The sequence below is a fragment of the Natator depressus genome, chromosome 8 (genome assembly GCF_965152275.1).
Source record: "Natator depressus isolate rNatDep1 chromosome 8, rNatDep2.hap1, whole genome shotgun sequence".
Taxonomy (NCBI): Eukaryota; Metazoa; Chordata; order Testudines; family Cheloniidae; genus Natator; species Natator depressus.
In genome coordinates, this window is record NC_134241.1 from 86,009,042 (window position 1) to 86,034,677 (window position 25,636).

The 25,636-nt window shown below is 38.6% G+C and overlaps 1 protein-coding gene across 6 annotated transcripts in view; it reads right to left on the bottom strand.

Annotated features, from left to right (window-relative positions):
• The window catches only part of LRRC7 (leucine rich repeat containing 7), a 379,203-nt gene that overhangs the window by 31,895 nt on the left and 321,672 nt on the right, over positions 1-25,636 (bottom strand). For 5 of the 6 annotated variants that reach the window (XM_074961545.1, XM_074961546.1, XM_074961550.1 and 2 more), the window contains 7 exons: positions 22,435-22,546; positions 22,010-22,190; positions 19,323-21,000; positions 13,493-13,642; positions 8,125-8,244; positions 2,383-2,601; positions 405-497 (listed from right to left, as the gene is read on the bottom strand). In XM_074961545.1, the coding sequence (XP_074817646.1) occupies positions 405-497; positions 2,383-2,601; positions 8,125-8,244; positions 13,493-13,642; positions 19,323-21,000; positions 22,010-22,190; positions 22,435-22,546 (2,553 nt within the window). The remainder of the gene's footprint in view (positions 1-404; positions 498-2,382; positions 2,602-8,124; positions 8,245-13,492; positions 13,643-19,322; positions 21,001-22,009; positions 22,191-22,434; positions 22,547-25,636) is intronic. The other variant, XM_074961548.1, reaches the window with a different exon arrangement.

Sequence of the window (25,636 nt, forward strand, 5' to 3'; positions counted from 1 at the left end):
GGGTGGGAAGAGCAAGCGATGGAGGGAGGGGGGATGGAGGGAACAGGGGCGGGGCCTTGGGCAGCGGCGGGGCCTCAGGGAAGGGGCAGGGCAGTGGCGGGGCAGCAGGCGGGGCAAGGGTGTTCGGTTTACTGGAATTAGGAAATTGGCAACCCTACTTACAACAAGTCAAGGAAGTTGGTACTTGGGAAAAGGCAAACCGCGTGAAAAGATTAACTAGTGCAATACAGGGAATAGCTTGTTTTGATTAAACCTTTATTTATCAACCAGAAGGAAAATACCCATTTTTGTTTAAAAAAGTCACATCCTGGACCACAACTTCTATTGAATTTCACATGCTTGTATCTGAGGACATTGTTTGGCTCTCTGTAATAAAGACCATTAGTAAGAAATTCACATCTTACCTTATCAGAAGGTTTGAATGGATTTCCTTGTCCACTTATTCCACCACTGATACTAAATCCAAGTCCAGGATTCTTTTCTATTCTCACACAAAACTATGTTAAAAAGATATGGAAAGATAATCGAACACCATCATTAAAGCTAATCTTCTAGACAATTGTGTCTCTGCCTGACACATTTTGGTTTATGGTTAACTATTGGAGTTGACCATTCTGAATTATATTGTACAGAGTATTAAAAACCATTAATAATGTTGTTTTGAAGTACACAAATGTGATATTTCATCATTTTTAATATGCCCTCACACTTCTGAAGATCATGCAAACAATAACTGTGCCTGACAGGTACTGTTTCTTCTTTATTCATCTGACTGAAGAACACCTTACAAAGTAACTGTTAATCTAACTAACTCAAAAGAAAATAGCCACAAAGGGCAAAATTAAAAGAAACTGATGAGGAAAGTTATTACACGCAGTGTCCTCATTTCAGATCACTGCACTTTTGGTGGTTTAAAAGGAACTGAAGGCTAGCTAAGGCCTCTCCCCATTTTATATCCTCAGAATCCTCTATGAGGGAGGGATGAGGTGAGTGACGTCCACAGACACTGTTCACTAGAAAAAATCCGCAACTCAATACCAGAGGCACCAGACACCACCAGTGGTAATATACAGAAGCCACTTGAAAAACTGCGGTTTCTCATTTCTCTGAGTCTTACTCCTTAAAAGCTCTTTTTCTTCAATGTTTTGTTTATTTAATGTTCAGACATCTAAAATACACACTCTTCCTCATACCTAAGAGCCTATACACTGTTCAATAAAACACATCTAAATGCACATGAATCCTCCTTTCTTCAGTGGTAGAAAATAGGATCATCCTCCACAACCAATCAATTCCCCCATCATCCCTTGGTACTCTGCCTCTCAAATCAATGCCAGAAAGAAGAGATTGGCTGCATTGTGTCCTAAAGGCCAAAAAACTCTGGATCAGTTGGACCATCTCAGAAAGTGTCAATTCTTAGATTAACAATGATACTATTAAAATAACTGCAATAATAGGCCTGTTATAGCTCCCATTAAAGTAAATGGAAAAATATCAATATGAATTTGCATTGTGTCGGACTTTAGGTTTTCAGTTAATGTTAAGTAAAAACATCACATTTAAATTTAAGCAGTACTTTCAGGAACAAAACTTTAAAAACACATTTATGTATAAATCTGTCAGCTGTCCACAACATGGGTCCATTTATGACATACTTGTTACTGAAGCACCCATTTTAATTAGTGAATCAGGGGAAAATGTCAGTAACCTTCCTGATAAAAAGTGGATCATATTTGTTTGTAAGTAGGCTTTTTAGGTTTCCAAATATTATAAGTATTCAAGTACCCAGTTAGAAAGTGGACAGGAATGGGAGTGGGTATACATTTTCCAAGTGAAACAAACTGCTACAGGCACAAATAAAAAGACTGGAGCTGATTAAGGCCCCTGAGACATTTCAATGAATGCTTTTAGAAAAACGGCATGATCAATAGTACAATTTATGTCCATTCAATTTGCTAGTACTGTGTTAAGTGCAACCTCAGTGGAATAATGCAACCATAAAACAAAACCAAAATGCTTTGAAAAAAATCATGATTCTGTTGCAGACAGAAAGTTATCTTTAAAATCTATCCACAGGAATTCAAATATAAGTAGGCTCAAAGTTCTGCTCCTTCCATAAAATATCAGACTAATCACTCACATTGCTCAAAGTTGTGTATATGGTAATTGCCATTCATAATCAACAAGCCTAAGCATGTACACACACTCATAAAACACGAATCAAAATCCTTGCAAATTGATAACCCTTACATAGACCAAGAATCACAACTTCCTGTTAATGTAGCCCCTCACTTTCCTAACAATTTAGCTGCTACCTGACAGGAAACCCCCCCCCCCCAATGTTGCTTCATCAGCATGTTATTTATATACACATTTTCTCACCTGCTCTTGATAACCATCCATACTCCTCTGCCCTTTGGTTTGAATTAAGCACCTCCCTGCCTGAGGTGCCCGAGAGCTCTGCGAAGAAGGGATCTGAATTGGCAGTGGTGATTGAAACTGCTGAATGGTAACTTTATTCATGTTTCCTTCATATTGCTGCTCTCGACTCCGATGTTGTAGGCTTTGAGATCCCATCAAAGTCTGGATATGGCTACCTGCCTGTGGGTAACGTAACCCGTTAGGCCAGAAATTCAGGAAGCTGAAAAGAAGCAATTATTACAACTTACACAGTCAAGTAAAAGCAAACCTCTTAAATAAATATCAGAGGTTTGCCTTTTGACCACAGTTGGAAACAACCGTGATTAAAACCAGCAAGGATTTATCCATTGCATTTAGTGAATCTAGGAGCCATAACTGAGATCAAATGTACAGAGTCTGATACATAAAAGGAAAATATTTTATGCCTTATTTCATGTTATATGTTTCTGGTCAGAAAATCTCATGAAATGAAAATATATAACGATGAAATAAATAAGATGATTTTGCAGCACATTCTAAAAAATGTTAAATATTGGGTAGCATTGAATTTGAGGATTGTTTGGAATAGAGCTTATTCTCTATTGATCACAAATATTGGCCTAAATTGTACACTGTTTCAGGATTATCTATTAAAAATCACATTTTATAACATAGTTTAAATTCAGTGCTTGTTTATAATCATGTCACAGGCTAGCAGAAGCCAAGTGGATACTATTCAGTGTCAATGCATTGTCCCAATAAAGAATGTGTTTTTTACATGACCTTATGTTTACCAATGTCACTAATCGGATTATCAACTTTTTGAAAAGAGCTAGTAGTTTGTAATTTGAAAAGATTCATACTTTTCAAAATTATGGAAAATATTGAACTTGTGTTATTTTTTTCACTGTCTTTTGATATTTATCAGAGAAAGGCCACTGATAATAGTCTTCAATCCCTGCATATCTGTCACATTTTCAATTTTATTGCTCTAACATGTGGGGTTTGGTTTGTATGTTACTCTATTCTTGACATGGTAAAGTTGCACACTTGCTTACTTTTCAACATACATTCTGTTTATACACATACATTACATACACATTTGAGTCAAATCATTTAAAAATAAATTAATTGAAAACAATTTATACTGTTTATGATGACAGGATTGAACTGTTGATGCTTATTAATAATTGGCATGCAACTTAGCCATAAAGGAATGAGTAAAATGAATGCTCCAAGGAATGCTCATATCTTACTACCTCCATGAAACATCACAATCCTATGTTACTGGCCATCTTTAGAGTACGTAAACTCAGCAATTTATGACAGGCATGTTAGAGACCCTGAGAGAACTTCAGTGCCTTGCCCAAGATCACAGGGGCAGAACATGGCCAGAAGGAGAAATCTGATCTAGTGACTCAAAACAATATGCCTTAATGATAACTGGCCAGATCCTTAGCTGTTTAATGAAGCTATGCCAATTTATACAAGCTGAGGATCTGGCCAGAATATATCCGTAGTTTCACATTGACTCTGTACTTGGATTTTCATAGAATCATAGAATATCAGGGTTGGAAGGGACCTCAGGAGGTCATCTCGTCCAACCCCCTGCTCAAAGCAGGACCAATCCACAACTAAATCATCCCAGCCAGGGCTTTGTCAAGCCTGACCTTAAAAACTTCTAAGGAAGGAGATTCCACCACCTCCCTAGGTAACGCATTCCAGTGTTTCACCACCCTAGTGAAAAATTTTTTCCTAATATCCAGCCTAAACCTCCCCCACTGCAACTTGAGACCATTACTCCTTGTTCTGTCATCAGCTACCACTGAGAACAGTCTAGAGCCATCCTCTTTGGAACCCCCTTTCAGGTAGTTGAAAGCAGCTATCAAATCCCCCCTCATTCTTCTCTTCCACAGACTAAACAATCCCAGTTCCCTCAGCCTCTCCTCATAAGTCATGTATTCCAGTCCCCTAATCATTTTTGTTGCCCTCCGCTGGACGTTTTCCAATTTTTCCACATCCTTCTTGTAGTGTGGGGCCCAAAACTGGACACAGTACTCCAGATGAGGCCTCACCAATGTCAAATAGAGGGGAATGATCACGTCTCTCGATCTGCTGGCAATGCCCCTACGTATACATCCCAAAATGCCATTGGCCTTCTTGGCAACAAGGGCACACTGTTGACTCATATCCAGCTTCTCGTCCACTGTAACCCCTAGGTCATTTTCTGCAGAACTGCTGCCGAGCCATTCGGTCCCTAGTCTGTAGCAGTGCATGGGATTCTTCCATCCTAAGTGCAGGACTCTGCACTTGTCCTTGTTGAACCTCATCAGATTTCTTTTGGCCCAATCCTCTAACTTTGTCTAGGTCCCTCTGTATCCTATCCCTACCCTCCAGAGTATCTACCTCTCCTCCCAGTTTAGTGTAATCTGCAAACTTGCTGAGGGTGCTATCCACACCATCCTCCAGATCATTTGTGAAGATATTGAACAAAACCGGCCCGAGGACCGACACTTGGGGCACTCCACTTGATACCAGCTGCCAACTAGACATGGAGCCATTGATCACTACCCGTTGAGCCCGACTATTTTCACCAGATAGTCATCATGGGATGCTTGAAAATGAGTAGCATCTCATCAGTTTCAAGTCACGGCACAAATGTAACCTGAAGATGTCCTTCACAGAAGTCCACAGCAGGTGCACTGTCTTCCTCAGAGGAAGAAATCTGCTTAAAGGTCTTAAATACAGAAATTGTGGCCCAACACTAAAAAAATCTTCATATCTATTTTATTGGCTTGGATCACCTCAGGGCTGAGTGACAGATGCACATAATGAAAACAAAACAGAGCACCAACTCCTCAGCTATGGCCAAGGCATGCACTCAACTCAGAAGAGGAGGGCAACAGCAGTTTTAATCACTTTTGCATATTCTAATTCTAGGCCAGCAGTCCATTGGTCATGTGTACTAGCATAGACCACTAACTTGTACCAAATTCACCACAGACCAAATGAATCTCAAGGGGCTCATACAGCAGCCAAGGTGCAGAAATGCCCTGGCCCACACACCTTTTCCCTAGCCATGTTCCCTATATCAGCTGCAAGAAAGGGAGTGGGTGATGTTGGTGCTTGTATTCTGGCTCCATGCCACTGGGGTGATCCTCTTGTGGCAGATACACCAGGTTTATGTCTGACTATCTTTCTTTTATTTCCCCTCCTTTATTCAACCTCATTCATCTGCCCCTTGAGCAATCCCCAGCTTCATTTTCAGTGATCTTATCTCCTAACAGTGAATCCCTTTCTTTCTCATAAATGAGCAGTTAACTCATAAGATAAATATGTAGATGACTTTGTCAACTAGTTTCTCGTAGGCACCACAGAAAAAGTGCATCTCCAGTATTAAAATGAGGAGAGGATTGTTTTTCAGCAAATGAATAGATTTACAGAGTGGCATTCTAAATCAAAGGGCAAAAATACCAAACTACTTTTTAATGGACATATTCTAATGAATGCCTGCAGATTACTGTGTAATTGATCACCTTGGAGCTAGAAGTAACCAGCATTTAATCTACACGCTGCATAGTTAAGAGGAGAGAAATAACCATGAATTACTATGTAATTGTATAGTTAATAGTTGCACGGTAATTACCATGGTCGTATGGTACAATACATACATACTGCAGTTACATGGTGATAACCCACTGCCTCGTAGTTACCATGTAACTAATCAACACTGGCCCTACAGGTATGGATCATTTACATGATATATATTCTGTCATTTAAACTGAAGAAATTAGATTTATTATGGATAGGTTACACACATGGGGCTCTGTACCAGATTCTGCTCTCATTTGCATTGACACAAACCCATTAAAGCTAGTGTGATTATGCTAGTGGGAGTGCAGTTTTACCCCTTATTTATTTTTACAAAATCACATTATTCAGTATATGAGAATTTAATTTTACAGAAGACTCTGAAATTAATTTCAAAATGATTGCTATATTTAAGCCTTCAACTGGTGAAAAAACAAAACAAAATATTCTAGGTCACGTTCAATGCAAGGGAAATTAGCATTGTCATAAATACAAGTTAAAAATACCTATTGAGAATGAAAAGTAAATAATATTCATCATTCATTCTCTCTTTCATTTTCATAGATTTTGTTTGCAAAGATTATATCAATGCTTCTTGTGCCTTTATAGCATGGTTTCTGCTGTATAAAGGTTAAGTTGAGAATAAATCCTTTTCTAGAAACAGAAATCACTTAGAAACAGAAATTCTGCTGAAAAAACATCTCTATTGTATGGAATGTTTTCCCTTGATTTCATTTGTATTCTATATATTATTTTAACATCCATCATAAAAGTTAATACTTTGCAGCTGGGAGTCCGTTATTGCCAATGCAATTCAAACTGCTGACGATGGCTACAACAATGGATAGTGCCAATGAGTTAAACAGATTCTGATGCATTGTGTAATGTTTTAACATACCACATACCACATCTGTATAGCAGGATATTGAAATGTCTAATACGGATTTCACTTTGCAGTTTCTTATCACAATAATGCATATCAGAGTTCTAATACGAGATATAAAATATATTGTTTGAGCTGATGAGTCTAATCCTGACCTCACATATACTGGAGAAAATCAGGTGTAACTCCTCTCAGGAAGTAGAATTCTTCTCCCAGTTCCTGTGTATACTATACAATCCCTTTGAGTGGTTCAGCCTACTCTCAGTGCCCAGCTCCACAAATGCAAGGCCAGGGCCCCATCTGCCTTCAACCACCCTTTGTCTCTTGCAATGATTTATGTTCCTGGGGGTTCCAGGAGGGAACGGTCCCTGGGCTGCACTGAGCAGAGTGACTTCTACTGCATCTGGACCTGAGCCCTACTTGAGTAATTCTCCTGCACATTTATAAATGACCTCTTTTCACTCTATAATTTTTGTAATGGCAAAGACTGCTGCTTCTGTGTTGAATGAAAAAATCTGAAGCCAGTAGGAAAATATTTACCTGATCAATACTTAAAGGTATTTGAAGTGCAGCATTCGCAAATATATTCATTATGTCTTTGGACCTGACTCTGATTCACGTACACCATTTTTACTCACTTCCTCTGTTCACTCCTCTAACTAGTGCAAGAAAGATCAGAACCAACACGTGTAGATTAACAATTTAATTATCACTACTATTTTTACAGTTAGATCTTTTTAAACTTAAGTTTTTAAAACATTTTAGTTTATTAAAATCCTTTGTCCTTCAGTTTTATGAATATTCATTAAAAAATTTACCACCAATGGCCAAATTTTCAGCAAGCCTTGAGCTGGTCTCTTTCTCCACACTTAGTTTTAAATTACTGCATTAAATTACTGTACCCTAAGAATGTAGGAATATGAATATTTTGTGCAGCTAGAGTGTGCAGTTATTTGCCCAGCTATCTAGTTTGTGTATGCAGAACATACTGGTACATGCATCCACTTTTGCAAACATAATAAGTTAACTTGGCATAAATGAGCTCAAAAAACAGGTTAGAACTGAAAATATGACCCTTAGATTATGAATTTACAAGCTGTTCTAAGCCTTGAAGAAAAAATGCATTGCACTATCCTGTGTCCACTAAAGCCAACTGGAGTAAGGGGATTGCTGCTGATTTTGGTGGGAGAAGGAAAAAGCTGCCAGTACATAAATGTCTGATTTTATATCATCATGTTGCTACTGGTTACCTTTTTAGTAATGGTATCTGGTGGCACATCCCGCCTTCCAAGTGGATATGGATTCCATTGGCTACTAGCAGAAACATCTTCTTGTCCATTGTCTAGAATGTTGCTCTGCTGTGATGGGGTCTATTGTAAAAATGGTAGGATATACTTTAGTGCCTTGACAGATCACTGTATAAAACCACCACTTACTTTTGCCCTAAATCCACCTTGTTCAATTGCACAGCATTTCATTTGTAATGGGAATCATTTTATGCTTTATCCCTATATCATGTTAATGTATAAGAACTGTATACTTGCTGCAGTCTTGACTGCACTGTTGTCTGTGGACCTTACTTTAAATGGGAGAACTTTAGATGCCCATTAATTATCTTGGCAATAATGAGAGAAGTGAGAAAATTAACTCAAATTCTGAAATCATAGAACAGTAAATATTTTTTCTAAAATTACATTTTTAACACAATAGTCTGCTACAGAATCACACAAGCTAAAAACATCGTACTGCTCATTCAAACTGTAAGTAAGTAAAGAGCAATGAAAGAATGTATAAATATCTCACCATCATCTATAATGTAAATATGAAATGTTAAATTTACAATGCATTTTTTTAAAATGTTATATTTAATACAGACAATACTGAAGTTATAGTTGTCATACCTTGGGTTACCTTCTGCGCTACTCTTACAGACCCCAGTTCAGGAAAGCACTTAAGCATATGTTTAAATTCCAATTAAGTCAATGGTACTTAAGCACGTGCTTAAAATTAGGCACATACTTAAGTGCTTTCTCAAATAGGATGGACTTAAGCACATGTTTAAGTGCTTTCCTGAAACAGGGTCATACTTCTATTATTCTTTTCTGTTTCTTCCCCCTTGGACACATTTAATCCTGGTCATTTTCCTTCACTGGTAACTTTACTCATCTCTTTTTCAGTCATTTTTGTGGTCTTGGTGTCCTATTCTATCTTAATCTAATTTTATTTTCCATTTATTAATTTTTTTAGTTAGGCTTAATTAATTTTTATTCACATAAACATAACTTTCTTGTCTGAATCCTTTCAAAATCCTGCCATCACAGGGCAGCTCCAGCCACAGGAGAATTTCTACAATGTGGAGGATCCTCTGATGATACTTCTGCTGGCACAAATGCATGGCTAGGAGAATGAGAGCATGGCTGTGAGTCCATTACATTTGGCTGATCCCTCATCTATTGTAACAGACCCTTGGGACCATCAGCAGATAGCATAAATTAAAGCATATTTTAAACCACTCTATTATATGCCAGGGACTGGCCCAGTGCCAAGAAGGATCAAAGGAATGCAAAAGTTGCTTAGAGCCATTACCGTACTGCTTACACTCTACTGTTTTCCTTGTCTGCAGTTCAGAATCTGGGCCATTGTTTCAGATTATTTCCAATTGGTTTTTTTGCTTGTGGAAACCCTTTAGATATCTGAGTACTGCCAATGCCTCCTACCCTGTTTCTCAGTTTGGTTGAATGAGACTGCATGATTGCAATCCCCTTGGAGTCATGAAAATGAGATGTGTATCTTGAGAGATTATTCAAGTGAGCAACATTAGAAATGAAAACTTCCCATTACATAGTCTCTATTCTGAGAATAAAAATACACAGAGAAAAGCAAGTGTGTCACCCGTGTGATGTGACTAATTTCACCAGTTAATCCCCAGAGTTACTCCTACTTTGTAAAACTGATAAGAACATTTAAAACTAATCATGTGCTATATGCTATTCAAAGGACTGTGCCTCTATGACAATATTTTCTGACAAAGTAACATACTGTGTGACTGTTTGATTGGTCCTAGGGGAGAGAGTAATATACTTTTGATCCTGAAGTTCATCTAAGCAAGAATCCATACAAAAAATAAAAATAATTATCATATGAACTTTAAAATTGAAGGCATTCTTCTGAAAGAAGTTCCTTTTTCCACTACAGAGAATGTGGTGCCATTTTTATAAGACAGTGACTGTAATTGTAGAGGTGATTTAAAGCTGCGGAATAAAGAAAAATGATGCAGTTGTTTACTGTTTTCTGTACAAGATTGGGAAAAATCTGTGATGATAGAGCTTTTCGTTTCTGACAGGAAAATGAATTTGGCTGTTTATAAAGTTATTCATTTGACAGAGGCTGAATGAACTGCACATCAATATAAGTTTTACACCAATTAAATCTAGATAAAAAGTAAGAAGCAACAGTTCAATGTGATAGTAGAAGCAGTAGAACAGATTAAGAAAGATAAACACATCCCTAATTACAGGTTTCAGAGTAGCAGCCGTGTTAGTCTGTATTCGCAAAAAGAAAAGGAGTACTTGTGGCACCTTAGTGACTAACCAATTTATTTGAGCATAAGCTTTCATGAGCTACAGCTCACTTCATCTGATGAAGTGAGCTGTAGCTCACGAAATAAATTGGTTAGTCGCTAAGGTGCCACAAGTACTCCTTTTCTTTTTACATCCCTAATTGTTTTCTTTGACTCTTTGAGCTGCCATTGGCCAGTTAGGCCTTAATTATTGCTCTTTTGAGTCTGAGCAACACTAGGGAGAAAAAAAAGGAGCAAACCACCCAAGTGGTGTTGTCTGGATATATTACAGCTTTGAAAAGCATAATGCACGTGATCCTTCTTACTTTCACCAATGGAAATCAGTAACTCCTTTGAAGTCAAAGGAATTATGCTGCTGTAAATGAGAGGAGGAGAAGGCCTGGAATAAACAATTGACGTAGTCATTCTTGCTATAACTGCTCAATTGGTATAACAGGCATTCTCCCTAGTACAGCAATCCTGGTATATAAGGGGCTGAGGCCCAGGTCCTCTCCTCCTACTCCAAAACACAACATTTATTGGGCTCTTAGCTCTCTGTTAAAAGCACTAGCTGCTCCCCTTGATTCATAGCACTAGAAACCAGATTGTGTGCGAGTGTGCTGTGGGGACAAACTCCCTGCTACATCTCCTTCCTTTAATGCACCTACATATTGGAGGAATACTTTTGCTTCTAGAGTTTCTGTCCCTTGCTTGAGTTCTCAGAGTTAAAATTAAAATCAGATCCAGCTGACCCTATAGCTGAACATCAATAACTTAAGCATAGTATTGTTTAAAATGTATTAAAATTTGCTCTTCCATCAATATATACTCCAATTAATGTCAGCAGGGATTACATGCATATAGAATGTATCCCTTTCAAAACTTTTAAGTAGACAAATGTAGAACTGAAAATTAAGAAACCAATAAAACATTGCAGATGTTTAAATGTATGATGGTGTTGTTTCAATCTGTCTAGATGTGGAGACACCTGCAAAATGAAGTAAGGTTATTTTAATAACTAGAATAATGATAAAAAAAATCTTAAACAACAAGTCAGAGAGAACACATCAAAAGCTGCCACAGTCATTAAATTTGCAGGCTCCACGGATGTGGATTGCCCACAGGCATTCAGTTTTCAGAAAGAAAAGGTTGATATATGTAAGCAATCTTTTTTCCTGTGAGGTATGCATTCTGAATGTGAGAATTTCAAGTGACTTATGTTTAGTTATAAACATTCTACTGTATTACCCTTCTTTGAATAAAAACTGAATCAACATTTTCTGTGAAAACGGTCTGAGTCCACAACACACTTGCAGACAATTCCAAAATTTCCAGTAGACACCTTTCAAAGATCTACATAGTGCCAGTGGAAGATTTATAGTTTAGCATTTAGTTCACAAGTTATTTATGTCCCACAGCCAGAAATGCAAAACGTTCTAGAAGATATCAAGGAATAAAAATAAGCAGTATTAGGAATTCAAAGTATTACATCAGCACTAACTTTGTCTTTGCTTTGCAAATTGTATAGTAAGAGAATATCATTCTTCCACATTTTTTAAGATGAGATTTTATGGTGGCATGTAGCAGATTGTGATTGAGTGCTTAACAGAAGGAATATTAGAGTAAGAGCTTGGAGAGTCCTTAGTTGCTGGTCACAAGAATACGCACGTGGGGTCATATATCACCCTAGATCCACACATGTAACTCCCCGTTGACCAGAATGCATTAAAGTCAAATATAGCATATGACCTAAAGTTCTTGATGTGCATGATATATGAAATACCTCATTCATAAATACACATGCATGAAATACTAAGGCTGTCTGGAATTACATGTCAAAATGATTCCTTGCTAGGACCTGGAACAAGAATTAATATATCACCCAAAGATATATCAACAGTCTTTGAAAGAAAAAAAATATGACAAATGCTGGAAAACTCCTTTTCTAAGTGAGTACACATCTATATTTAAGATGACAATTTGGTTGTCATTACTTTTGCCACACTGGAGATGTACAAGTACAAATATGAAGGTTTGTAACACTCTGGATAAGCAGAGAGTGAAGGGCATAAGAAACTAACCAAATGTGAAAGGATAAGTTATTCGGTGCAGCTTGGCAATGCAATGTGTGTATTTGTACTGCTGAAATATTCCAGTATGCTTACTGGCTGGGAAATACAATACACTATATGTATTAATAATTAGATCAGGCTGTTAGACTCCAGGTCAGCAAAACTCTTATGCCACATGGCTAACATTAGAGCATGTGAGTAGTTACTCTGATTTCATATGCACATGCATAAATAATATGACTGTTTGGAATTTTATGTCAACGCTATTCCTTGCAAGGACCTGTCCTTACTTCAGTGAGACTACTCTCACATGTGTTAAAGCAGAGATTAAAGTCCCTTCTACATCACGCTATGAATATTTTGGCAAGATTTTAATGGGTAACATTCTACTCTATCTTGTTATAGCTACTTTGTTCATGAACCATGTAGATTAGTAGATGTTTATACATGTGTATGATGCATATATACATGCACCAATATATCAATAATAGGTATGAAATCAGAAACTGAAAAGTTTTAGAACACTAATTTTCTTTTCTATATCCCCAATACTTAAAACCAAAATTTAAAATTACTGTAATTGTAGCCAGTAGGGGCTCAAAGCGTGTCAGTGCTGTTACAGATAAATTAGTGGAAAGTGGAACACCTTGGCTCCTGTGATGCAATCTACATACATTCTTAAAAAAATGTCTACAGTACCATTTCTAGGATTAAACATCTACAACATGAAACATAATCCCAGCACTATTCCCAGAACATATAATCAGAATAACATTAGTCTGCAACACAAGAGCAGAAAGCAGCAATAACAGCCATGTGAGCTAGTTAATCCAAAAAGCAAGGTTATTAACTAGGCAAACTATGGTACCAGCATCTTTGCTTTTTGGACTGATTACAGGGTATAAGCATGAAAAGCTAAAGCAGGAAAAAGCAAAGGGTATTAATTTATTCTGTGATATTGGTATATACTGGCTATCCCATACTTACTTTTGGTAGAGGTAGCTCTTGCTGAATTTGGTTTTCAAATTTAGATCTAGTCTGCAAGTTTAAAGTCATGCTTCTGCCTGCATGCATTGCTGACAAACCTCCAGAGTGCAGCATGCCAAGGTTAACAGTGTGGTGTTTGTAAGCAGCGGTCTGAGTAAAGGAAATAACCACGTGACAGGATATGAACACACATGCTCATTGAATTAAGTATCGCACAAACATGGTTAACTTCACAGGTTTTAGTTTAAGCAAACAAACAATACCAAGAAATAAGTAGCTTTTTGATGCATGCACTCAGTTGAACAAAAGCACATACAGTACTGGTTATACATAAAATGGATACCATAAAAAGACTATAACACTGATAGAAAATGAAATATTTTTTATACCCATAGTCTGAAAACTCTGGTATATTGTATGGTACACATCATTTTATGGATATAGGACCAGGGACGCCCTATACTCCCACGGATGGTCCAAAAATCTGTGTATTTGAAGTGCTGGGAAGTAATAGCAGGGAAATCCATACAAGAGGTCTCTGTACCATCTTGTGTGCTAAGCTCTTTGTGGAAGAGAGGATTTTGGTTGGGACAGACACAGTGAATGGGTCTGTGCACGCATGGACTAAATGGACCAAAATTCCACATGACAGGATCAGCTGGCTGGATCCACTACTGCCCATTTCCTTTATTAGCAGCTACAAACCAGCTGCACAGGCAACCTGATATGTTTGGGTTGAGAATTCCATCAGTTAGCACAATATGTTTTCATCTGGAGCAAAGACCTTTTATATGAAGGTTGTTACACTTCCTACATCTCCATAAAGATTGGTCCATAAAACTGATCTTGTGCAAAGTATCACCATGGTCACAGTCTCAGTTTCTGACTGAATACTGCAAATTTACTGTATATTAGATCACTTTCAATTGCATTAATCAATATGAACCTAATTTAATTAATCAGGATCTTCACTGCATGCTTTATATGAATGAATGTATTCCTTACACCAAACACAAATATTTAAAATAATTGTAAAGTGTGTCCTAAACCAACAAAATCCAGAAAATACAAAGTTTAGCCTGAAACCTCTGTCCTTAAGATACCACATTTTCATTAGGTATTATGTGGTCTCCAAACACGGAGTAATTTTACATACCACATGTACAGCAACGGAGGTAAGGAAGAAGTGTTAATCTTCAAGATACATTTTTTAAAGTTTGTCTGTTTGAGCCTTAATTTTATTTTAATATGCATCATTCTTTAGTACATGAATAGCAATGGGTATCTTGACTTCAGAGTTGTTAAGATCCAGCATAAATTATGTATTTGAATACATTTTAAAAATGCATATAATTTACACATTAGACCACAGCAGTTTTTCAAAGCCGCTTTGGTTTATGAAACAAGCCCATATTTATAAAGTGTATTTTTGGCTGGATAGTCAAACCATGCATAGAAATATTATATCATCAATACTATATTTTGCATGGAAAATAAACATGCTCATCTTTCTACAGCTAAATGGGTATAACAATAATCTCCACACTAAAAAGCAATAGTTGTGAATATCCAATGCTACCATTACAAAGTTAAATAAGCTACGGGTTTAATATTGCCCCCTAAAAACACCAATGAGGGTTAGAATACACTTTTGATAGTTTACTTATGTTTTTTCCTTCTTTTTAAAAAGCTATGATGTATTTGTAATACACTATTGCCAAACACTATCCAGAGCCTTTCAATGCTCTCTGAGCATTACTGAAAAGGTAGGGTTTCAGCAGTACACCCATCTCACTTCTGACAAAACCATTAGCAGGTTTCATTTTTCTTTTGGTAAGGACTCCTGGAAATCAAAAGAATTAAGCCTTCTGAGTTAGTTTTTCAATGAAGAGTGCATATTAAAGGCAATGGAGTCATGTATGAGGAACTTCTGAAAGCCACTACCATCCCAAAGCTGGAGAAGAAAAGTCGTAATGAGTTTGTCTTCAAAACCTAGACCAATCAATTATTTACTTTAATATGGCTTTGGTTAGTGATTGTCAGAAGTAGAACTGACTGGAAAATTTTTGTTACAACAGTTTTCATTCAGAAAATACCATTTTGATTAAACTGATTTTTTTGTGAAATTGTATGGATTTCAGTGAAATTTCATTTAAAAATTGGAAATCATTTTGAAAATGTCAAAACATCCTATTTCAAAATTTTCAGAACAAAGTTTTGATTTTTCATTTCAAAACATCTTTTCATTTAAAATTTACTTATTTTTTATAAAAATAAAAGGGGGATCAAAATCAAAATTGAAAATGTCATATATATCAAAACAAAACATTTTTAGTGACCCTAAACAATTTTTTCCCAGAGTTTAGTTCTGCAAAAAATTTCAAAATTCCAGCTTTATGTCCCAATTCAGAATGAATTTTTTTCACAATCTCAAAATTTTTTGACGGATGGAAAATCAATTTTCTGACCAGCTCTAGTCAGTAGTTTTCATTGGTTTGACCTTTTTTTTTTTTTAAAGTGATGTCATGTTTGAAACCCCAATTAGTCATGAATGATACATTACCAACCACAGACCATATTCTGCCTTAAAGTATACCCCTATTGCACATCTATAAATGAGAGCAGAATTTGAACCCTTATTATGAAATCATCTCATTTATATAAAAAACAAATCTACTATCCAGCTATCCTTTATGTAAGTTAGATGGGTTTAAAAAAAAAAGGAAGAGAAAAACAGTATAATTTTTTTAATTACCTAGTTTAATTTTATTTTTAAAGGCAATATTGCTTTGGTTTGTAGTCGCCAGCCCCCAGCAACTCCTTCTTTCCTCTTCCAGCCTGGCTTCGGTGTTTTTCATATATTGGCCCTGCTTTAAAGTTGAACCTTTACTTACAAAACTAAACTGGGAGTACTGAATCCTAATCTGGAAAACAAGCAATTCCCACAAATTTGGCCATTTGAAGAGTGTTGGCAATTAGATATCAAAGATAAGGTCTAAATCTGGTTGCCAATATTTGGAGGTGGTTGAGCCTCTATGGAAAGTAGATCATTTACCTTTTATTTGAAAGTAAAAATTCACAGCAGCCAAGGTGCCTGTTTTTCTTGCAGGCCTGTCTGACAAAGGATGCACAAGTATCCTTTAAAATGTGACAATCAGGAGTTCAAGCGGTGAGACTTCAGTGGGAAACGTTCCATGTTTCTCCTAAGCCAATGTGGCACTCAGCTGTGCTTCAGAGGTAGCTTTGGTGCTATGAAACTTTAGGAACAGATTTTCTGTCTCCTGGCTGTGGCAGCATAGTAGGGCTTAAGAAGCACCTTATGGGGCCACAAAATAATTCCCTGCATGGCCTTATCCTGTCCTATCTGCAAGCTCCAGCACAGGGGGATGACAGGGGTAGGGAAGGAGACATTATAAGGGGCAGGTCCATAATGCATAGCACTATGGAGGTTATGGGTTATGTTGCAGCACCTAGATCATTCAAGATAGGCTACTGTATGTTAGCTATACACTTTATGCTGGGGATAGGGTAACCATATGTCCCATTTTGGTCAGGACAGTGTCCTTTTTAAGCTCTACCCAGGGTGTCCTGATTTTTGGGACAAATGCCCAGTTTTGCCCAAAAAGTGGGGCACCCTCTCCAATGGGGCACGGAAGAATGTTCGGGGAGGGGGGAGTAGGGTTGCCAGTTGTGGTTGGACGTATTCCTGGAGGTTTCATCACACGACATAATGTTTAATCAAAGATTAGTCTAATTCCTGAAGACTCCAGGACAATCCTGCAGGGTTGGCAATCCCGGGGAGAGTGAGCGGCAAATGCCAGACCAGCAGGGGGGTTCAGGCAAGCAATGATGCCAGGTGGCTTGGGATAGCCCTGCATGCAGGAGGGAACTCAGGCAAGCAGCTCAGACCAGCTCTGCTTGGGGGGTTGGATGAGAGACTTGGACGAGCCCTACGCAGTATCCCATTTTCCCTTAGGGAAATAAGGTCACCCTCGCTGGGTACCATATTTGACCCTAGAGCAGCCAAGAATCTGAAGTATGCTGTGACACAGAGGTCCCTTGGGGGTTCGCTACTCTGTGTCAGCAACTCCTGTGAGGCCTGACATACTCACTACAGCTAACACTTGTCACGATATATATTTAAAAGGTGTCATGTAATATATCATTGGAAAATGAATAACTCACTGATCATTAATATTCTTGCATGATGTATGTACTATCAACCCACAAGGATTACACAGATTTTCTGGAGTTATGACTAAAACGTGTTTAAACCAGGCATATCAGAAGGAGTTGATAAAATAATCTTTCGCCCCCGCCCCCCGAACAAAGGAATGTGGTTGCGTCTGCTTGCATGTATATTCCATCTAAATTGAGTAAAATGTGACAAAAGAATATTTGCATGCCAGGCAAAAAAAGCCATAAGGAGTGCAAGTGGGGAAAAAGTGATCACATTGTCAGCGGGGGATGGAGACTGCACTCCCAGGAAGCCTTCCTGCCCTTCGAAGAAGGGTCAATGAACTCAGAGAGATACTTTTCAAAGGTTTACTGGACTATAAAGAGAGGAGCAGAGAACCCCTAAGTTATTCTTCACTTGAGGAGACAAGGAAAACCAGCGCCTTGGACTCTGTGGGGATTCCAAGAGCTAGTCACCGACTGCTGGAAAAGGAAGATTATACAAGGTAGTTTCCTCACCAAAGACTGTAGCTTAAGTGAGATCTTTGCCATTAGAAAGCATATTTTGACTTTTGTTTGTTGGTAACCCTCTCTATTTTTACCCCTTATCCTCACATAAATCTCTCTCTTTTTGATTGAATAAGCTTGTTTTTACCTTTTATCTAAACCGACCAGTGCTGTGATTGAAATAACAGTGATTGTCAAACCCCAGGTAGATTAATGAGCTGCAGAGTATAGTCTCTTTAAAGGAGCAACAAACTTAATAAGATTCTGTGAGTGCTACAGTCAGAAGGACTGGACACTACACAGCAGATGGTTTGGGGGAAATTCAGGACTGGGAGGGTCTTGGGGTCACTCTGAAACAGTAACTAAGCAGTGGAAGCCAGGGTCTGACATGCATGCTTGTGTTCAGGCTGTTGGTGTCAGGGCTGTGAGCCACCACAGCATAACATTTAAGGCACCCAGAGTTCAAAGCAGGTGGTGACACACCCCTTACTGATCTGGGTTGAACCCCAAAGTGTCACAGATGCAAAGGTGGGTGACATAAAGCCATCTTTGGCCCCTCCTCCCCAAACTGTGCTGTGCACTTCCTAGAGGTACAGCCAGCACCAGACCCTTACTCTACTTTTTAAGTGGAGTTAAGACCAAAAACTGAAAATCTTGGTACCTATACTGCCATCTAAATGAGTTTTAAAAAGTTTTTTCAATTTTTTCTTAAAATACACCATGAAATAGCCCTTACAAAGCTGAATAGGGAACTTCATATTTTTAAGTAAAAATTAGATTTTTCCACTAAGATTCAGTCCTTTCTAGTTTTATTTCAGAATCTTCTACTGTGGCTGATACTGCTCTTTGATAGAAATTATGGTTGTAGCGTTTCAGACAGTCCCAAAGTAGTAACTAAATGAAGCAGGTTTTTTGGTGCCAAACACTTTTATACATAAGCCTCCGTAAATCATTTACCCAAGAACCCCCAATACTAATTGATTATATATCTTATGTTAACAAAATCCTTCACAGAGGAGTTCCCCATAACACAAATACAGGGAATCTCAGAATCAGAAATTTGTATATTCACCACTGTACGTGCACATACTTAGAAACATTAAAATATAAAACTAGAGCATTAATTCCAGAGAAATGTCAAACATACCCTGTCTAACCTTCTAGCTTCTATATGTCTAAGTAGCTGTTGTCTCCAGTCAGCAGGCATTTTAGCACAGCTCTCATTTCCCTTCACAGGGGTAGGCCTTGTTTTTATATCACAGTTATCTGAAGGCTTGTCACCATAGTTACCCAAGTTATAGTCTGATGGTATCTTTTCCAATAGAGCTGCCATTGTAGGCCGAGCTGAAACTGGTCTAGTCTGAGATGTACCATAACTCTCTGTACTGTAGCTTCTTGCAGACAATGGCCTCCTTTGTGTAAGGTTTTTAACTGGAAAACTTCCAGACTGGGCTTTCACTTCTTGATATGAAGGGTGTTCATCTTCATACCTGCCATTCCTTTTGAGGAACTGGGTTTCAGACACTGAGATACTGCTTTGGCGTTCCATAGCTGCTCTATACTGAGGTCTGCTATACCTATCACTCTGAGGCAGTTCGTGAGGTTCGCTTACTCTTCTATACATTGACATTTCAGTGGAGCTTGCCAATGAATCTGCTCTTCTCAAAAATCCTGACCTTGATCCCTGGGTTGAGAACTGAGCACTAACAGCCTCCTCATTAACTGAAGGCTGAGAGAATGAAAACATGTGCTCCATGGGGGGATATCCTCTATAGGCTCTTGGACTAACTAAATCCTTGGCAATGTTTTTACTCTGCTGGGGAACATATTCTGGATTGTGTTGAAAAGGTGGTGGTATCCTCTTTTCTGCTTTAACTTCCACTGCTCCTTGAGGGTTGAAGCTTTGGTCAAACTGATAGACTTTTTTGGTTACAGAAGGCTTTTGCTGCTGCTGTACCTTAACACTTCCATAACTCAGCAACTCATCATCTAGCATTGGTACAGACTGGCTACGAGACATACTAGACATACCATGCTCCTGTCCTACCATTTTATCTAGTCTTTCACGGGTTCCTGCATTGTCATTACGGGATGCATAGTTTTCTAATGGAATATTATAAACTTTATATGTACCAATGTCGATCTCATCAATACTTTGCGACTTCTTAAATTTACTAGTTTTTAAATCTCTCATCATTGGGGAAAGCCTCTCTGTACTCTTGCTCATTGCAATAACACTTTTAGAAGACTCTGGACGGCAATGAATATGTGAAAAGACATTACTAAGACTTCTGTTAGCATTTGAATCATGATACTCCCATGCTACTCCTGGAGAAAAAGTGCTAGCTGCTTCAGGAGATTCTTTGATATGATCTTTCCTTTCAGGCAAAGGGCTGGTGGTGGGGGTGCTCTCCAATTTAGAAGGAAAAGCTGTCCTATCTTCAAAAGGACTTGGAGTTCTGGTCCAATTCTGCCAAGGATTGGGAGGAGGCACTTCTGATTCAGGTGTGTTTCTGAGTGTAGGCTGTTCAAGTTCCAGGGGAATGCCAACTATCCTGTCTTGTCTAATTAAAGGCCTGCGTCCATGAGCAGATGTGCTTCTAGATTTAGAGCATAAGAGAGGGTTAGTGCTAGGATTCTCCACTGTGCTCTCCTCTGCAACAAACCCTGTGTTATCATAGTGTGGGGTATCATTCCAGCTGTCAGCAAAAGTGTCACTCATTGGATGCCTATCATTGCGCTGCTGCAGATTTCCCACTGGAGCAGACTCTAGCTGGCTGAGTAATGGCTTTGTCTCAAGAGGCTGTGGAAAAGACTGCACAAGCCTGCAAAAAGTAAAAATAAAATGCAATGAAGACTATCAGGGCCTTTGTTACAATAAGTGAGTATCAGCAGAAAGAAAGTCTTACAAAACATCCTAATGTTTTCTCATGTATATCTATCCCTTTGGATTATATTACAATACATATAGAAATTATGCCGGTGCTTTGTCACAAAATCTGGCATTTTCTAACTTTTGAGAGCTTAGCTTTGCAACCTAAATAACTGTTTTAACATTTTTTTGTATGTAATATAACTTATTTTTCAGCAAAGTGGGTAACTCTGCACAAAATAATTCAGCTATAAAAGCCTCTGCTGTCATAAATCCAGGAATTAACACAATTCCAGGCTGCAAAATGAAGCTTCTGAAAATTTGGTGCATGATGGCCCTGATCCTCTTGTCCAGTTGGACAGCTTTGTGCTTCTGCAGCAATGCAATGGTGTCCCCATAAAGCAAGCTTAACCTGCCTGTGGAGGATTCCCCATGTGTAGGGACACATTTCAGTGGCAAAGAGCTGCTGTAGCAGTTTCTATTCTGTGTTGCCAGTGTAGGGGCATGGCTGTGGAAGAGGAGAAGTGCCCTGTGCCCTGGCAATCTCCAGCTGCTACAATGATCCCCTTGAGGCTGTTGATAACCAGTGAAAATTAAAGCAGCTTTCAGGCTTCTCTTATTTGTGCAGGGGTCCTATTTTAGGACAAACTGAGGGCTGTGGGAGTATAAAGGTTACAAGCATTCTGTCAATCCTAAAGTGTGCCAAGCACTCCTCAGCTGCAGCTCAGGATCTATGCACTTTCAGTATGTGGTTATTTCACTTTAGAAAATATAATAGAGAGCCTGACTCTCCACTGTCTTCACCTTGTATTGTTATCTCCACCAGGGCAAAATGGGTATAAAATGCTACTCTTCTTGTTTGACAGCCTTAAATACCCAGTATGCCCTCACTTTGTCCAGCTGTATATGACTACACAAAGTGAGAGGCAACAGAGAATCAGACCCAGTAAACATATACACACCTGTTACCCCACAAAGAATTATTCACTGCTTCTTTGGCAGTTGTTTGCAAGGACCCCATTTTAACACGAGCATTAGAGGACCCTGAGGAAGCTTGGGAAGGTGAATAGTCTGAGTAAGTGCCTGAGGAAACACTGTTATTGAGACAGTGGATTTTATCTGCTTCAGATTCATCTGTTGATTCTGAAATAAAATAGAACAAGCATTATGTGGGGTTGGAGAATTCGGAAACTAAACATACTGGAAAAATAAATGTTCAAACTGATATTATGCATATATTTAAAAACATGTTTGTAAGATATCTGCAAATCAGAGTGTAGTATCCAATACATCCCAGCACAATGTATTACTTCTAGCTCATCTATCTAGCTGCACGCATTAAACATGCCTTCACTGAACACTTTTGGGAGTCAACATACTGTAGTACCTTTCTTTTCTTTACCCAGAAGAACAAGTTTGGGTTGGTACAAGGGAGCCTCAGCCATTGAAGGGCGAAGTTCTCCTATCCTCATGTCATTAGCAGGGTGTCCAAAGGAATCCTGAGAGAGAGAATAATACTGAAGTATAAAATAAAACTATAATAAGGTGGACTTGCAGAAGGCAATGAAGAAACAGCCACATTTGTCATGAACATGGAACTACATAAACCCAGGCACAGACAATATCATTCTAATCATGCTGAATTTGTCACACTACAATTCTACTTATTCATAAAATATTATAACAAAGCACTAATATTATGATGATAGCGTGTTTATTCTGAAAATGCAGATGAACTAGACAGAACTTGAGATGTGTCAAAACCACACATACATTCTTGATGGAGTAAAGCTTACAAAAATGTAAAATTTAAGTAGAAATGAATGAAAATTTAGAAAAAACTATTCACTTATTGACGAATTAAGTACTACTCGTTCATTTGTTCCAACTACAATAGGACAGATCTTTACAAATTCAACTGTCCCTACATCTGCACTGAACCAAACAGCTATCTTGGCTCCAAAAGAATTTTCTATGAATTTAGGCTAATAATATTAACCCTGTGTTTTGAGAGCAAATGCTAATCTGGCTGAATTTCAAAAGGTTTCCTACATAATGCAAACAAGATGTGTGCTGCTAAAATCCCTCCTGCAAAGAATTAGACCGGTAAGTCATTTGTTTCTGTTTTTAAACAAAACGTGTGCTTTTATTGGTTGAAATATGTGTTCTGACACGTTTGGTTAATTATGACTTGAAAGTTTATTTTAGAAATTATAGTTTACAGTTCTCTTTAATAGAATAATTCATATTAGGATTAAATTGAAAAACATTTTGAATATCAAAATTCACTAGGTTCACAGAATTTAAACAATAATGTAAAGAAAAATTAGGGTTGGAAATGCAGGGAGAACTTTAAATGGTCTGATAGAATCCCAAAGATTCTGACTCATCTCTGATCTACTTATAAAACCCTTGTTTTACAATAACTAGCATTTACATATTTCTTTTTCATCCATATATCTCAAATAATTTTATCAAGATAAGTAAGCACTATTATCCCAACACACACATAAGGAAACTGAGGCACAGAGAGGTCAAGTGACTTGCCCCAGGTCACAGTGAATCAATGGCAGAGCCAGGAATAGAACCCAGGTCCGCTAATCCACAAATCTAATCATCCATGGTTCCCCCTTAAGTATTGTTTCTGATATTGTATGAATTGGATGAAACCTTGTTATGGGATTGTGGTTCATATGTTAACTGAATGGTGAATTCACACCTAAGGGTAAGCATAAGCCCCAACTAAGACAAAAGGAGTGCATGAACCCACCTAGGAGCTTTTGTTAAGTATTGTTTTGGGCAGGTGTGTGTATGGGAAGACAGGACACGGAGAAACTGAGAAGGAACGAGAGGGGGGGGGGACCCACACGCCCACGCACACAGAAGGAAGCTATTGAAAGTACGATTGCTGTCCCTGGAAGAAGCCTAGGGAGAGGTTTTTGGGTCAGGACCACAGGCTGGAAAGAATGCTCCTGGTGCTATGAGCAAAAGAAGCTGTTTCGTGCTATTTCATTCCTTGTGTGGTCAGAGACAGAGGACTTCATACATTCTTTGTAAATAAAAAAAACTGTATTACCTGACTACCACCAATTTTTATTCCCAACTGGTACACTCACTGGACCCCAAACTTTGACTTGCTGCTCGGGTCAAAAGGGGCAACAATATTTTGATTTTAGGGGCTGATAAGGAAGAGTAAGGGGAATTAACTCAATGGATTTCTTAGACCCTGCCCTTTTGCCTTCCTAGTACGGAAATAAATACAAATTGAGTCCTTAGATTGTGTAAGATTGAACCCATTTAATTTAAAAAGTAAAATAATTTATGGTTGAGGGGCCTTCTCAGTTGTTCCCAGCAGTAGCTCCTCTTTTACAGCTGTCATTTCCAGCATTAGATTCTTTGTCCACAACTCAACCATAAAACTGTCTTGTTAAGTCAACAACCCAGCCTCCAGTCAGAAATGCTCTAGACTCATCCATTTGTTCATGATCCACTCACCCAGCAGCTGCTACTGCTTGATGATCTCTTACTTCACTCAGAAGTGTTTTAGCCCAATTTATCCCTTTGTTTTTTCATTTCCAACCAGACAGTTGCTGCTTCCCTCTTTGAGAATCTTTATGATTCCATACATGTAACTGGGCCCAAATGCTGCACTGTCTGACATCTCCAATCTGACTGATTTTCTGTACTAACCAGCTATCGGATATGCTCTGAAAACACCAAGAAACAAGAAAGAGGAAGAAGGGAAGTGAGATAGTGGCTTGAACCACGGAGGAGTAATTAAAATTAGGAACTCACAGAACAGGGCAGCTAAGTGAAAGGAATGGAGATATGAAGAGGGACTGTTCTCTGTGCTTCTTCTCTTCCCTTCCCATCATGACATGGACATGGTTCAAGTATGAGGAGGAGACTGCGCATGGAGACCTTGTGAAGGACACAATGGGGGAAGGGAGATAGTGGAAAACACACTATCTAGAGGAGTTACACGGGGGATTTAAGCCTGATGGGGGGGGGGACCCTGGGAAGGCAGTTATGGAATGCAGCCATAAGGGTCACTCTGATGGAACACAGGCTCCAAGGGATTGTCTTGTGGGGGGTACCCAGCCTCAAGGAGCAGGAAGGCTGGTATGGGACACAGCCTTGGGGAGAGACATGGACGGTCGATGAGTTAGGGTGAAGACAGATTCAGAAAAAACCTTCTGGGAAGAGTGGACACAGGTTTGGGGAAGAGGGGATGATGGTCTGTCATGGGAGAAGAATGGACATTTGGCAGAGGAGAGTTGGTAGTAGAGAGAGAGGTAGAGAATGAGTGGTGTTAGAAGGGAGGGGGAGGAAAAAGTTGACATTTATAAGCAGGAGTGATGGAGGGAATGTTGGGGGAAGAGAGGTGGTTTGAGCTTTGCTGGAGGTATACTTGTAGCTGAGCACTTCTGCTTCAGAAGGTGGAGGGGGGCTGAGGCACTATAAGGCTCTGTGTCCCCAGCACTTTGTTGGCAGTTATTCCATCAATAGTGAGTTACATGACTTTGTGGAGAAGATGAAAGGAGGGAAAGAGATGCAATATTCGAAAACACAATTTCATTAATTAAAAA